The following is a 12,017-nucleotide window of genomic DNA, read 5'->3' as shown; positions in this document are numbered from 1 at the left end:
CGCCATTGAGACGATGCAGTATCCATGGCCATTCTGCAAGTTTTTACAACATTAAAATTTACTCCTGTTGCCTTGTCGCCCTGCAAGTCTGATGAATCAATAATTTTTTTTTTTTTTTTTTTTTTTTTTTTTTTCCAAATTAAATCCTCTTTTCCAAAGGCACTATTCGGCTACCATACATAAGCGCATGCACCGCTGCAAGGATCAATGCGAAACACCTGAACATTAATTCAACCTCAGAGCAAGTGGAGATGAGCTTGCCAAATAATAATACAGCGGAAGGAAATCCCTGAATCTATAAGTTAAACCATGAATGTATGTATTCCCGGTATGCAGATCCAAAAAGGGAAACGGGCTTTTTCAGCAGAATATACATGGAAGAAACTCAAGCAATGCAAGAACGCTATGAGCAAAAGCAAAAGCAAAATCAAAAAAGAGGCTCGGGTAGTATTGATTTAACCGGAGCCCGAAGCCTTCTTGGACTCGTCGTGATTATCAGAGTTGTCCTGGTTCGAGCCCTTCTTTTGACTGGCGTCGGACTTGCCCTCGGTGCTTGAATCGGTTGGCTTATGGTGCTGGTTCATTAATTTGTGCCAAGCAGCTTTAAGGAAACCCTCGCCCTTGTGAGGATCAGCCGACTTTTCGGACTTTGAATCGGGGCTGGAAGCGAATCTAGGAAAGCTAGTGTCAGCCGGAGAACAGAGAACACTAGCTTCGACATGGTTGATTACCTGTCGTCTTTCACGTTCATGACCCTCTTAGCGGTTTTATCACCCATCTCATCGGCGAGGACCTCCAGGATGGTCCGTTGATTTGCAGTGAGATACTTCGGCATCGCGACCTTGAACTGAACCTTGAGGTCACCATTTCCTCCGCGGCGGCCACCCAGTTTCCGCATTCCCATTCCAGATAGAGTGATCTGGTCACCAGTACCAGTTCCGGTGGCCACTTTCACCTTGACTTCGCCGTCAAGCGTTGGAACAGTGACCTCACCACCCAGCAGGGCTGTCGTCAATGGGATTGACGCAGTATAAAGGACGTCGGCACCGGATCGGCTGAACCTTTGGTCAGGAGCAACCCTGATGAAAACAAACAGGTCGCCTCGTTGTTTACGGGTGCCAGGCTCTCCAGGTGGCACGTCACCTTCTCCAGCGATCCGCAATCTCATGCCATCTTCCACACCCCCGGGGATATCAACTTGAACGGTGCGTCGTTCTCTAACGACTCCGTTTCCATGGCAGCTTGAGCACTCAGCGCCTCTAGGAATCGAGCTACCTGTGCCATCACAGGCTCCGCAGGTACTCGCCATTTGGAACCCGCCCATAATATGGACCGTTGTTCCTGATCCTCCACAGGCGGAGCATTGTGATCTCTTTCTTCCGGGTTTTAAACCCTCTCCTTGACAAGAATTGCACTTGACCAGAGGGGTGATAAAAATATCTTTTTTGGTTCCTTTTGCCGCATCCATGAACGAAACGTTCGTTTGAACTTCGATATCTTCACCGACAAGCACGGTTGACTGGAACGGTGAACCTCTTGAAGTTCGACGCCGGCCTGCGCCGCCAAACGCATGCGCAAAGAGGTCCTCAAAGTTAACCTCGCCGCCAAATCCACCGAAGCCATGGAAGCCGCCGGCCGAGGCACCTCCGAACGGGCCGCCGCCAGCAGCGTGAGGATTAAAGCCGCCATTCTGATCAAATGCTCGCGCTCCGAATTGGTCATAAGCCTTCTTTTTCTCTGGGTCCGACAACATTTCGTAGGCGGACTGGGCCTCCGCAAACTTGTCTTTGGCACTGGGGTCCTTGTTTGTATCGGGATGGTACTTTTTAGCTAGCCCGTAGTACGCACGTTTGATATCGGAGGCGGAGGCATTTTTGTTCACCCCAAGGACATTATAAGGATCTTTGACGGTCGCCTGGGCAGGAGCAGATGAATGAAAGGACTAGCCATGTCCCCAATCAGTATACAAGCTCAAATGTGGTAAATATGGTTGGCCGACTTTACCCTTGCATGGCTATTAGAGCGCTTTCTCGGTGATTGGATATATGATTTGCGTTCATAACATGATTTGCTGGCACAATGAAACGATCGCGATTGTATTTGCCGGGAGATTCCCGTGCATTGGTTTGCGCAGCATCGAGACGAACGGAGAAGTTGTGAAGGGAATGTGGCCGCCATCGGCATGGCTCGAACCACACCACTTATCGCAAGTAATAGATCACGGATAATACGTATATATCAGACTGTAACTGGGTATAAAACAAATATGCGACGAGGTGACGGGTGAGAAGACGAGAGAAGGGAGAAAAAAAAAGCTGAAGGCGGCCTTGATCTACATCCATCGTGAAGATTCCATGAAGGCAAAAGTTTCATCGGGAAAAGTGTTTCGCCGAGGCCGCCGCGCCGGGTTGAGCTTCACCTCCGTTGATTCATCGTTCTCGACGGCAGCAACTCCAACGCGACGGAATTGCCTTCTCCTCGTTCTTCTGACACTGTTGTTGAATTCCTCCCTGTGAGAGCTCGCCTGTTTTTTGAGGGGATTTCTCATCTAGGCCACCTACACCCCGTCCCGCCGAGCTTTTATCAGATCCCCAGCTGGGAGCATGCTTCGAAGTTCAAGCCTCCCCTGGAGGGCTGCGTTCCGCAAAACACCTCGAAATATACTATGTAGATCCCACCTTGCTCCGGTTAGGCTTAACGTCCCTGTATCATCAGAGTTCCGCGCGGCGATTGCCTCGAGATCTTTTCCCTCACTTGCACATTCTTTCTCTTCGAGCCCAACCAGACGAAAAGAAAAGCCGACATCTTCACAACAGAAGAAAGAGCGCGAAGAAGGAACTGAAACGGACGTTGACCGTGAAGAGCTGCCCAAGCCCGAAGATTCTGGAAAGGATGGGAGGTCGTCAGACAACCCTGCACCTATACCACCGTCGGGCGGACCAGCGGAGTCACGGCCGAGTGGCGCTGGTGCGAGAGGCGGTGCGGGAGGCAGTGCGGGCTCATCCGGGAGTGGAGAAGGGGGAGGAAAGAGAGGGAGAAAGAGTGCAGCGGAGCGCGCGCTCTCCAAACCCTCAATTCCCGATGTATATCCGCAGGTGATGGCGATTCCGATAGCGCGGAGGCCGTTGTTTCCTGGATTCTACAAGGCAATCACAATCAAAGACCCCAACGTTGTTGCAGCAGTCCAAGAGATGATGAAGCGAGGTCAACCATATGTCGGTGCATTTCTGTTCAAAGATGAAAATGCGGACAAGGACATTATCGAGAGTATGGACGATGTTCATAACGTCGGAGTTTTTGCGCAAATAACAAGTGCATTTCCGGTTCATGGCGATGAGAATGGCTTGACAGCAGTTCTATATCCCCACCGCAGGATCAAGATGTCTTCGCTGCTACCGCCACAAGAGAAAGCAGCCAAGGAGGAACCCGAGTCACAAGCTCAAAAGGAGGCACCGCTGGATAAACAAGGGGATGTTGTCGCCAGCTTCGAAGAGGCTACGATGGAGCAGGCGCCGAAGGATGTCCTTAACTACGAGCCAACATCATTTCTACACAAGTACCCGGTTAGCATAGTTAACGTTGACAACCTTGCGGAAGAGCCTGTCGATAAGAAGAGTCCCGTTATCCGTGCTGTCACGAGCGAAATAGTCAACGTCTTCAAGGACGTAGCGAATTTGAATCCATTATTCCGCGATCAAATATCCACCTTTTCTATGAGCCAATCCGCTGGGAATGTGATCGAGGAACCAGCTAAACTCGCCGATTTTGCCGCAGCTGTTTCTGCTGGTGAAATTAAAGAGCTACAGGACGTCCTGGAAACGATGAACGTTGAAGAGCGCTTATCTAAAGCTCTTGTGGTACTCAAGAAGGAACTTATGAACGCTCAGCTACAATCGAAGATCTCCAAAGATGTCGAGGCCAAGATCCAAAAACGACAGCGAGAGTACTGGCTGATGGAGCAAATGAAAGGTATTAGGAGAGAACTTGGCATTGAGTCCGACGGAAAGGACAAGCTAGTCGAGAAGTTCAAGGAGAAAGCAGAAAAGTTGGCGATGCCGGAAGCTGTCAAGAAAGTATTCGATGAGGAGTTGAACAAGCTTGCGCACCTGGAGCCGGCTGCGTCTGAATTCAACGTAACTCGAAACTATCTTGACTGGATAACACAGATCCCATGGGGTAAACGAAGCGCCGAGAACTTTGGGATTAAAAATGCGATGACGGTCTTGGATGAAGACCACTACGGCCTCAAAGATGTCAAAGATCGCATCTTGGAATTTATCGCAGTAGGGAAGCTTCGTGGAACTGTGGAGGGCAAAATCCTCTGCTTCGTTGGTCCACCTGGTGTGGGTAAGACCAGCATCGGCAAATCTATTGCTCGTGCCCTCAACAGACAATACTATCGATTTAGCGTTGGCGGCCTGACGGATGTAGCTGAGATCAAAGGTCACCGACGAACCTATGTGGGTGCCTTGCCTGGACGTATCATTCAGGCCCTTAAAAAGTGTCAGACAGAGAACCCGCTCATTCTTATCGATGAGGTCGATAAGATTGGCCGTGGACACCAAGGTGATCCGTCTTCGGCGCTGCTTGAACTTCTGGATCCGGAGCAGAACTCGTCTTTCTTGGACCACTACATGGATGTTCCCGTGGACCTATCGAAGGTCCTCTTTGTTTGCACAGCAAATATGACGGACACCATTCCACGGCCTTTGCTGGATCGTATGGAGATTATCGAACTATCTGGGTACGTTGCCGATGAAAAGATGGCGATTGCTGAACGTTATCTCGCTCCTGCTGCAAAGGAATTAAGCGGACTGAAGGAAGTTGATGTGAAGCTGGACAAGAATGCCATTGAGGAGCTTATCAAGTCTTACTGCAGAGAAAGTGGAGTTCGGAACTTGAAAAAGCAGATCGAAAAGGTCTACAGAAAGGCAGCCTTGAAGATTATTCAAAATCTGCGCGAAGAGGAACCTACGGAAGAGGATGTGGTGAGAGAAGAAGTTAGGGCAGCACAGGAGGCCGTGAAGAATGGAAAGGAAGCAGAGGACTTGAATCGGGAGACTCCCTTACTTCCAGCAAATGTCCCGGATGATGTTCATGTGGTCATCACGAAGGATAACCTGAAGGATTATGTCGGCCCACCAGTCTTCACCTCCGATCGACTCTATGAGGTCACTCCCCCTGGTGTCGCCATGGGTTTGGCGTGGACGAGTATGGGCGGTGCAGCACTTTATGTCGAAACGATCTTGCAGTCTGCCCTGACACCATCGTCGCAACCGGGATTTGAACAGACGGGTAATCTCATGACTGTTATGAAGGAATCGACTGTTATTGCGTACTCTTTCGCCAAGTCTGTTGTAGCCAAGGACTTCCCAGGGAACAAATTTTTCGAGAAGGCCAGACTCCACCTACATTGCCCCGAAGGTGCAGTTCAGAAAGACGGTATGTCTCTGCCACCTTGAGGTTGCACCTTTTTCCAATTAAGAGGTTTGCTGACTGACTTCGCCTTCCAGGCCCGTCCGCCGGAATAACCATGGCCACCTCATTGTTATCTCTAGCCCTCGATCAGCCCATCGATCCGACTATTGCCATGACGGGAGAGCTTACTGTTACAGGTAAAGTTCTCCGGATTGGTGGACTCAGAGAAAAGACTGTCGCCGCCCGCCGTGCAGGAGCCAAAACTATCATTTTCCCTTCGGATAATATCTCCGATTGGCTTGAACTCCCACAGGTATTCTTCCCTCAATAATCATTATCAACCTTAAAGTCAGTTAACAAGCTAACCGAGTTCCGTTGAATGAAATATAGAATATCAAGGAAGGAATCGATGGACATGCTGTTAGCTGGTACTCCGAAGTCTTTGACCTCGTCTTCAAGGATCTTGATTCCAAGAGAGCCAACAACGTATGGCAAGCTCAGCTGAGCGATTCGGAGAAAGCTGATGAAATTAAATGAATGAATGCCACATTGACAGCAGTATGCAGTGACGTCTAATCTGTTTACAGTTACACTGGGGCTCTGTTGTCATCCTAATGATTTCCCTGGCTTTCGCGCATATCCATGCTAGACAAAATCTTCCTATTTGTTGTCTAACCAGCATATACACATGCATCTCTCCCATCTCTTTTGCATGCTCTGGAGTTTTTCTGTTTTCTTTTTGTATAGTGTGGGCAATTGATCATATGTATGTACAGTACCCACACCCGTGTTGTGATGCTTGTCCCCCCTTTTTCCTGCGAAAAGAACTGCACAGCCTTGGACTTTATGCTGTTTGCATGATGGATAGATTTTTGGTATTCTTTTTGTATTTTCTTATTCTGTACTTTCTGCTCCCTTGCCGCCTCAGGTGATGATGTCGGGCGTATGCAGTGGAAGAATCGTACGCTTCCATAGGGCCGAGAAAAAAAAACTCTAAAGACACTCCACTCGTTCACTGGGCTGCGCTTTTTTGGCTTATTACTGTTTTTTTGGGGCATTGTTTGTTTACTAGCAAGCTTTGGCATCCTTGTATATTACCTTAGTGATTATTTTGTCTACGAAGAGATGATCTGATTGAAGAACAAAGTCTGGGGCACAGGCAGAGTGCATGCAGCGAGGTGCATTGATGTAGAGACTGAAGTGCATGCATGTTGGGGACGTACAGACACTCGAACAGTGTGTGCATACCAAGAACGGGGAGACGCAAAGCCGCAATTGACCGGCTCCGGGATTTTCAGTTGGACGGGATACCGTGAAAAATATCCCTGCGAATTGGCGTCCAGCCTCCAAAACGCTCAAGTTAAAGATTTATTTTCTACAAATTCTTTTGGATGGGCCCGAGCTTGATGTCCTTTTTTGATGTATGGCTTTGTTCCAACCTGTGATAGCCACATCTGGGATTTGGGGTTCCATGGGATATCCTTCGCTTTCCATCCAATGGTCTTTGAACTACAGGATGGCGATGAAGAAATTTAAGTCGGCTAAAGCGCATGTGAATGATTGACATGGAGGAGTCAAGGGGTCTCATGGGTGTTTTAAAAAGGATGAAGATGAGACGAAGCAGGGTAACCATCTCTAAAACAGGGCCACCTGTCAGGATTTATTGATCTGACTCTACACACCGAAATCCCAGAAGAATCCGCAGAAGGCAAAATTGCACACGAGATGGCAACGATGACGGAATGAAAGGAGGAGAAGGAGGCTCGGAAGAGTACCGCGTCGGTAGCTTAGTACTATATGCGTTCGTCAATTGGAGCCAGCGCAGCCTGCTGGCATTGAACGTGATCGGTGCTGAGCACGCTTTGCCCTAAAGTGACCTAAGTTGACAGCAAACAAACAGGGCTTGCGAACAAACTCCGACTAATGCAGAAAATGCAGATGCCTGGGTGTGTGTATGTAAGGCAGTGGAGGGCTGCGGACGCCTTACCAATGCGAATGCCCAACAGATAACGGGAAACGCTCTTCGAATGATATTTCCTTGCTGGGATATTTCGAGTTGAGAAAGCCGGGCAAATCAGGGTAGAGAGGGGGGGAACCTGGATCTGTACTCAGTGCAGCGGACATGTAACTAGGAATGTCGGCGAGTGTCTCCACTGTGCATTATCCCGGGCGTGGGCTTAAATGAAAATGGGAACCGCTGCAAAGTCTGGGTCTGGAGAGCGAGAGAACCACAGTACGACCATGGAAGCCAACCCATGGGTCCCGATATGAGATCACTAGAGTTTCTGCATCCAACAAATCGGCGATGCAAGAGGTTTTTATATCCTGGGAGGCCTTGGAGAGCGGGAAGGCCTCGTCGGGAATTTCTAGAAAAATCACGCAGGGAGAGTTGCTTCACTTTGCAGTGTGTCCGGGGGCAGGCCTACAAGGGGTGTTTCTCCCCTGGCGTCGCCTTTATTGCTGTTGAGAGACGGACGGTTATTCGAGCGAGGTTCTTTGTATGTAGGGTCCGGCATGTTTCTCTCGACAAATCGCGGCTCTGGACCGAATAAATCATTATCTGGCACCCTAGTTTGAGACCTTATTACTGTTTGTTTATTTGACGAAATTGCGATCTTATTATTGAGGAATTTTTCCGTTGGCGGTGAGACCTTGGTGAAAAAAAAAAGGCCTCGAAATTTTCATCCCAGGCTATTTTCCTGAAAAGCCGATCATCACCACCGCCCATCAGCCTCATTCTGGTGCTGATTTTCTCGCTCTTCACGCTGCCGCTCGACTCAGCAGGCCAATTCCTTGCCGCCAAAGTTACATTGAAGAAAGCAAGTACTGCAATAGAATGTACTATCTACCCTCAACCTATCCGCCAACAGAATCAAAGAGAACAACGCAGCGTCACCACGGCCTCCCCGTCCCGCACCAAGTGAAAGCTCCTCCTCATTTCTTTCCATTGATGCCCACTTGATCTAGAGAAGCAAATCTATTCGATTGCCTTGCTGCTATCTTGTTTCTACATTCCCGTTTTCTGGTGCTGCCATCCTGGGTGGGCGATATCAACCGACGTCGGTGCTTAGCGAGGAACACTTTCGCCTACACGCTCGTACTCCTACTGCCTGTTTGCGTGATCGTGTTACACCAAAGGAAGAGCAATACCCCTCTCAGCGTCCGCGAAACCCAATGCACCTGGAAGCTATTTAAATAGGCTAATCGACAGCAGCGACTCCCAGTTCTCAACCTTCACCTCGTTGCTGTCCCCTCCCCGAAACGCCTTTCGCACGCTCGCAGGGAGAGGTGATCCGGATTCGATTGGCCCCCTCATTACACTTCTTTTCATATGGACGTCCCGACCGTCTTGAGCCGGTTGTCGTCCTGGTCAGTTGTAACGCGGCGGTCGAGCCAGAGCTCGTGTCAAGTCGTGCTGCATGGCCATCTCAATTGCGGACACTTCCGGCCCGTTTCTGGACCCCATATTACCCATGCCTAACCTCAAGAAATCCGCCCCTATTAAACAGAGCTTCCTGCATCGATTGGGTTTGCGAAAATGGCTGGCAAAGGAAAGCAAAGGCCCGCAGAACGCTCCCGCCCCCAGACCTCCCTCTCCCGTGCCGCCTCCTCTCCCTCTCCCTCTTGCCGCGCCACCACCACCCATTGAACCGCGTCGGCCTGTCAAGCGGCCCGACCACGAGAGTAGCGATATTAAAGACAATAGCGATGACAAATATGGCATATCTCCTCCTCAGAGACGATCTGTGAATAACGTAAACCTTAGTTTTGCTGCAGAAGGGGATTTGGAGACCCAAAAAGCTGAACGTAGAGAGCTTTTGACCCTCAGCGAAAAAACTGAAAAGAGTCACCGCCGCGCTATTTCTGCCGACTATCGCAGGCCGCTCAGCTCCGTTCGAACGAGATCTTCACGCGCTCTTTCCGCTCCTCGGTCTTCGGCGCCAGACTTCTCTTGGGACGATAATTCCTGCCTTACCACTCGCGCAAGTTTCAGGAACTGTTCTCCTATTCTCGACAATTGCGACACCCCAACTTATGCCGATACTGCATCTGGCTATGGAGAAGACTTTGAGCACGTGTTGCAATTGGAATTGGACAAAAAATGGATTTTGAACTTGAGTTTGCGCTTTCGGGACAGGTCGGACCGCGAAAAATTTTTCATCACCTATGCGGAAGCTCCTAACCGCTGGCGGAGAGTGACTGTGACCTGTGATTATCGGGACGCGGAGCTAGACTCTCTCGAACAGGATCTCAAGGAACTACGTTTCCACCGCGACAAAAATGCCCGAATATACGAAGCCATCAGGGATTCTATTGACGAGATCGAATTCTATGATACCGTGACGAATCTAAAATTGCAGACCCATGAGGGACGTTTGCATGTTCATGTCACCGAAGATATCAACGAGGTTATTCCCTATCCGCCAATTTCAAGCATTGCCCATCTAAGTCCGCCACTAATCCCGGAAAGTCACATCGCTTTTCATAGCCATCTGTCTGGTTTCGTCTACCATGTGAAGCTGAATGGAGAAAACTACGTCAAAAAAGAGATAACCGGTCCAGATACGGTTGAAGAATTTTTATATGAGATCAACGCTTTGCATGCTTTACTAGATTCTGATTGTGTGATCAAGTTTAAAGGCATCTTAGTGGATGATTCTGTGACGGTGGTCAAAGGGCTTCTGCTTGACTTCGCATCCCAGGGCTCATTGGCCGACTTATTCTTTGACTACAAAGGCAAGATAGAATGGATTCGGCGAGAGCGCTGGGCTCGACAAATTATCAAGGGCCTTGCCGATATCCATGAAGCTGGGTTTGTTCAAGGAGATTTCACAGTGTCAAATGTGGTTGTTGATGCAAATGATGATGCCAAAATCATTGATATCAATCGGCGCGGATGCCCGATTGGCTGGGAACCTCCAGAATTCACCAAAAAGATTGAAAGCAAGCAAAGAATATCAATGTATATTGGCGTGAAATCGGATCTCTTCCAACTAGGCATGACCCTCTGGGCCATGGCTATGGAAGAAGATGAGCCTGGAGCGCAGCCTCGTCCCTTGAATATCCCAGGTGATTTAAAGATACCTGATTATTTCCGAAACATAGTCCATATTTGTCTGAACCCAAGGCCCCAGAATCGTCTTTCTGCCAAGGAATTGTTGACACTATTTCCACAGGATCTGCCTAACCACGCTCTGGAAAAGTTCTTAGAGTACCCTGAACAGGATTCTGGCAATTTCATCACTACCCAGAGATGTGACGTTGCGGATTCAGATGTTTGCCATCATAATCACCAGCCGGATGGCTTTTGGGAGCAATCAGCTGACAGCATCCATATCCACAGTTTGCCCAATTCTAACCGGAGCCTGGACAGTGATATGCACAGCAATGTGGCGCTCCACCTGACAACAACGCGTCGAACAAGCGCGAATTCGACACAGTATGACACCACGAGGTTGCAAGATGAAGTACTAGATGACCACGTCTTGCGTTTTCCTGTCGGTGATCTGTCCTGCCCAGAGGAAGCCAGCCTATCAGTGGAGCCCACTGACAACCACCCTATCCTTGAAGACTTCACGCAATGTGAACTAGACCCAAATAATTCTAGGAATCCTTTTTCCTGCCAACCTGTTTTGAACACGGGTGTCTTTCCAATTCAGCAGGAAACGCAGTTGGATTCACTGGAACCTGGAAGCCAGGCTACTTGTCCCAAAATAATCGTCTCTGAAACGAAGGAACTTCCGGAAGTGCTTACCGGTGTTGGGGGACATATTCCATATTCTTTCGAAAACCCTTTCATTCTAAGCAACGGGAAAACCAAGGCGCGACGAGTATATTCTGACCCTGACCTACTTTCTGAGACATACCCAGCGGGGGCAACTTCTAGCAGTGAAGAAGCCACTGCTGATAGTGGGGATTTGAGCAGTGCTGCTTGTCACAAAGCTACCACACAAGTATTGTACGCATCAGACTTCAACAATTTGCTTTTGTCAAAGCTACCCATTAACCCGGCTTTTACGGCGTATTCGACTGCGAAGGCAGACCTGGGGCTGTCGACTCACAGGCTCGCCACCCGCATATCTTTCGTGGATAAAGACAGTATTTCTGCGATACACCTTGATACCCCCTCGATACCTTCCGATGACCTTTTCACATCGAATTTACCTATCAATCCGTGCATTGACGACATTAGACGATATTCCAAGCGGTACTCTTCCTCCCACGACAGTCTCCTCACGTCGCAATTGCCCATCAGCCCCGCCTTCAGGGCGTCTTTGCTCCAACAAGCAAGGTCATCCAACAATGACCAAGTTTTAAACATACCTTCGTCTCTCTGTATTAACGAGCTATCTTCTTCCGACGCACTTCCTGCTAACGATTTATTCACATCGAATTTACCATTAAACCCGGCATATACATCGGGATCATGAATATCTCAAATCTTTTTCACATCTTTTTGCAAACGCCGGCAATTTTGTACTCCGAAGATAGTGCACTCATATATATGGGTTGCTTGTGGATGTCTACTTTACGCTGTCGTCCTTTTTCTCGCCCGTTTTAAACAATTACATGCTATTTACATTTCTACCTCGGCGACG

The 12,017-nt window shown here is 49.0% G+C and overlaps 3 protein-coding genes across 3 annotated transcripts; 2 read left to right on the top strand and 1 right to left on the bottom strand.

Annotated features, from left to right (window-relative positions):
• Positions 1–98: 98 nt before the first annotated feature.
• D8B26_004447 (uncharacterized protein) lies at positions 99–2,313 on the bottom strand. The gene is made up of 3 exons (XM_003064976.2): positions 2,005–2,313; positions 732–1,942; positions 99–672 (listed from the first exon to the last, which is right to left on the bottom strand). Exons 1-3 carry the CDS (start codon positions 2,182–2,184, stop codon positions 456–458), a joined length of 1,608 nt encoding a protein of 535 aa, XP_003065022.1. The 5' UTR covers positions 2,185–2,313; the 3' UTR covers positions 99–455.
• A 149-nt stretch (positions 2,314–2,462) lies between these two features.
• PIM1 (ATP-dependent Lon protease pim1) lies at positions 2,463–6,145 on the top strand. The gene is made up of 3 exons (XM_003064975.2): positions 2,463–5,442; positions 5,514–5,731; positions 5,809–6,145. Exons 1-3 carry the CDS (start codon positions 2,604–2,606, stop codon positions 5,953–5,955), a joined length of 3,204 nt encoding a protein of 1,067 aa, XP_003065021.2. The 5' UTR covers positions 2,463–2,603; the 3' UTR covers positions 5,956–6,145.
• Positions 6,146–8,798: 2,653 nt separating this feature from the next.
• Positions 8,799–11,849, top strand: D8B26_004445 (uncharacterized protein; the record flags this gene model as incomplete). Its single annotated transcript, XM_003064974.2, has 1 exon — positions 8,799–11,849. Exon 1 carries the CDS (start codon positions 8,838–8,840, stop codon positions 11,847–11,849), a length of 3,012 nt encoding a protein of 1,003 aa, XP_003065020.1. The 5' UTR covers positions 8,799–8,837.
• Between the last annotated feature and the right edge of the window lie 168 nt (positions 11,850–12,017).

This window comes from Coccidioides posadasii, chromosome 2 (assembly GCF_018416015.2).
Source record: "Coccidioides posadasii str. Silveira chromosome 2, complete sequence".
NCBI lineage: Eukaryota > Fungi > Ascomycota > Eurotiomycetes > Onygenales > Onygenaceae > Coccidioides > Coccidioides posadasii.
This window is presented reverse-complemented; position numbering and strand designations above follow the sequence as displayed.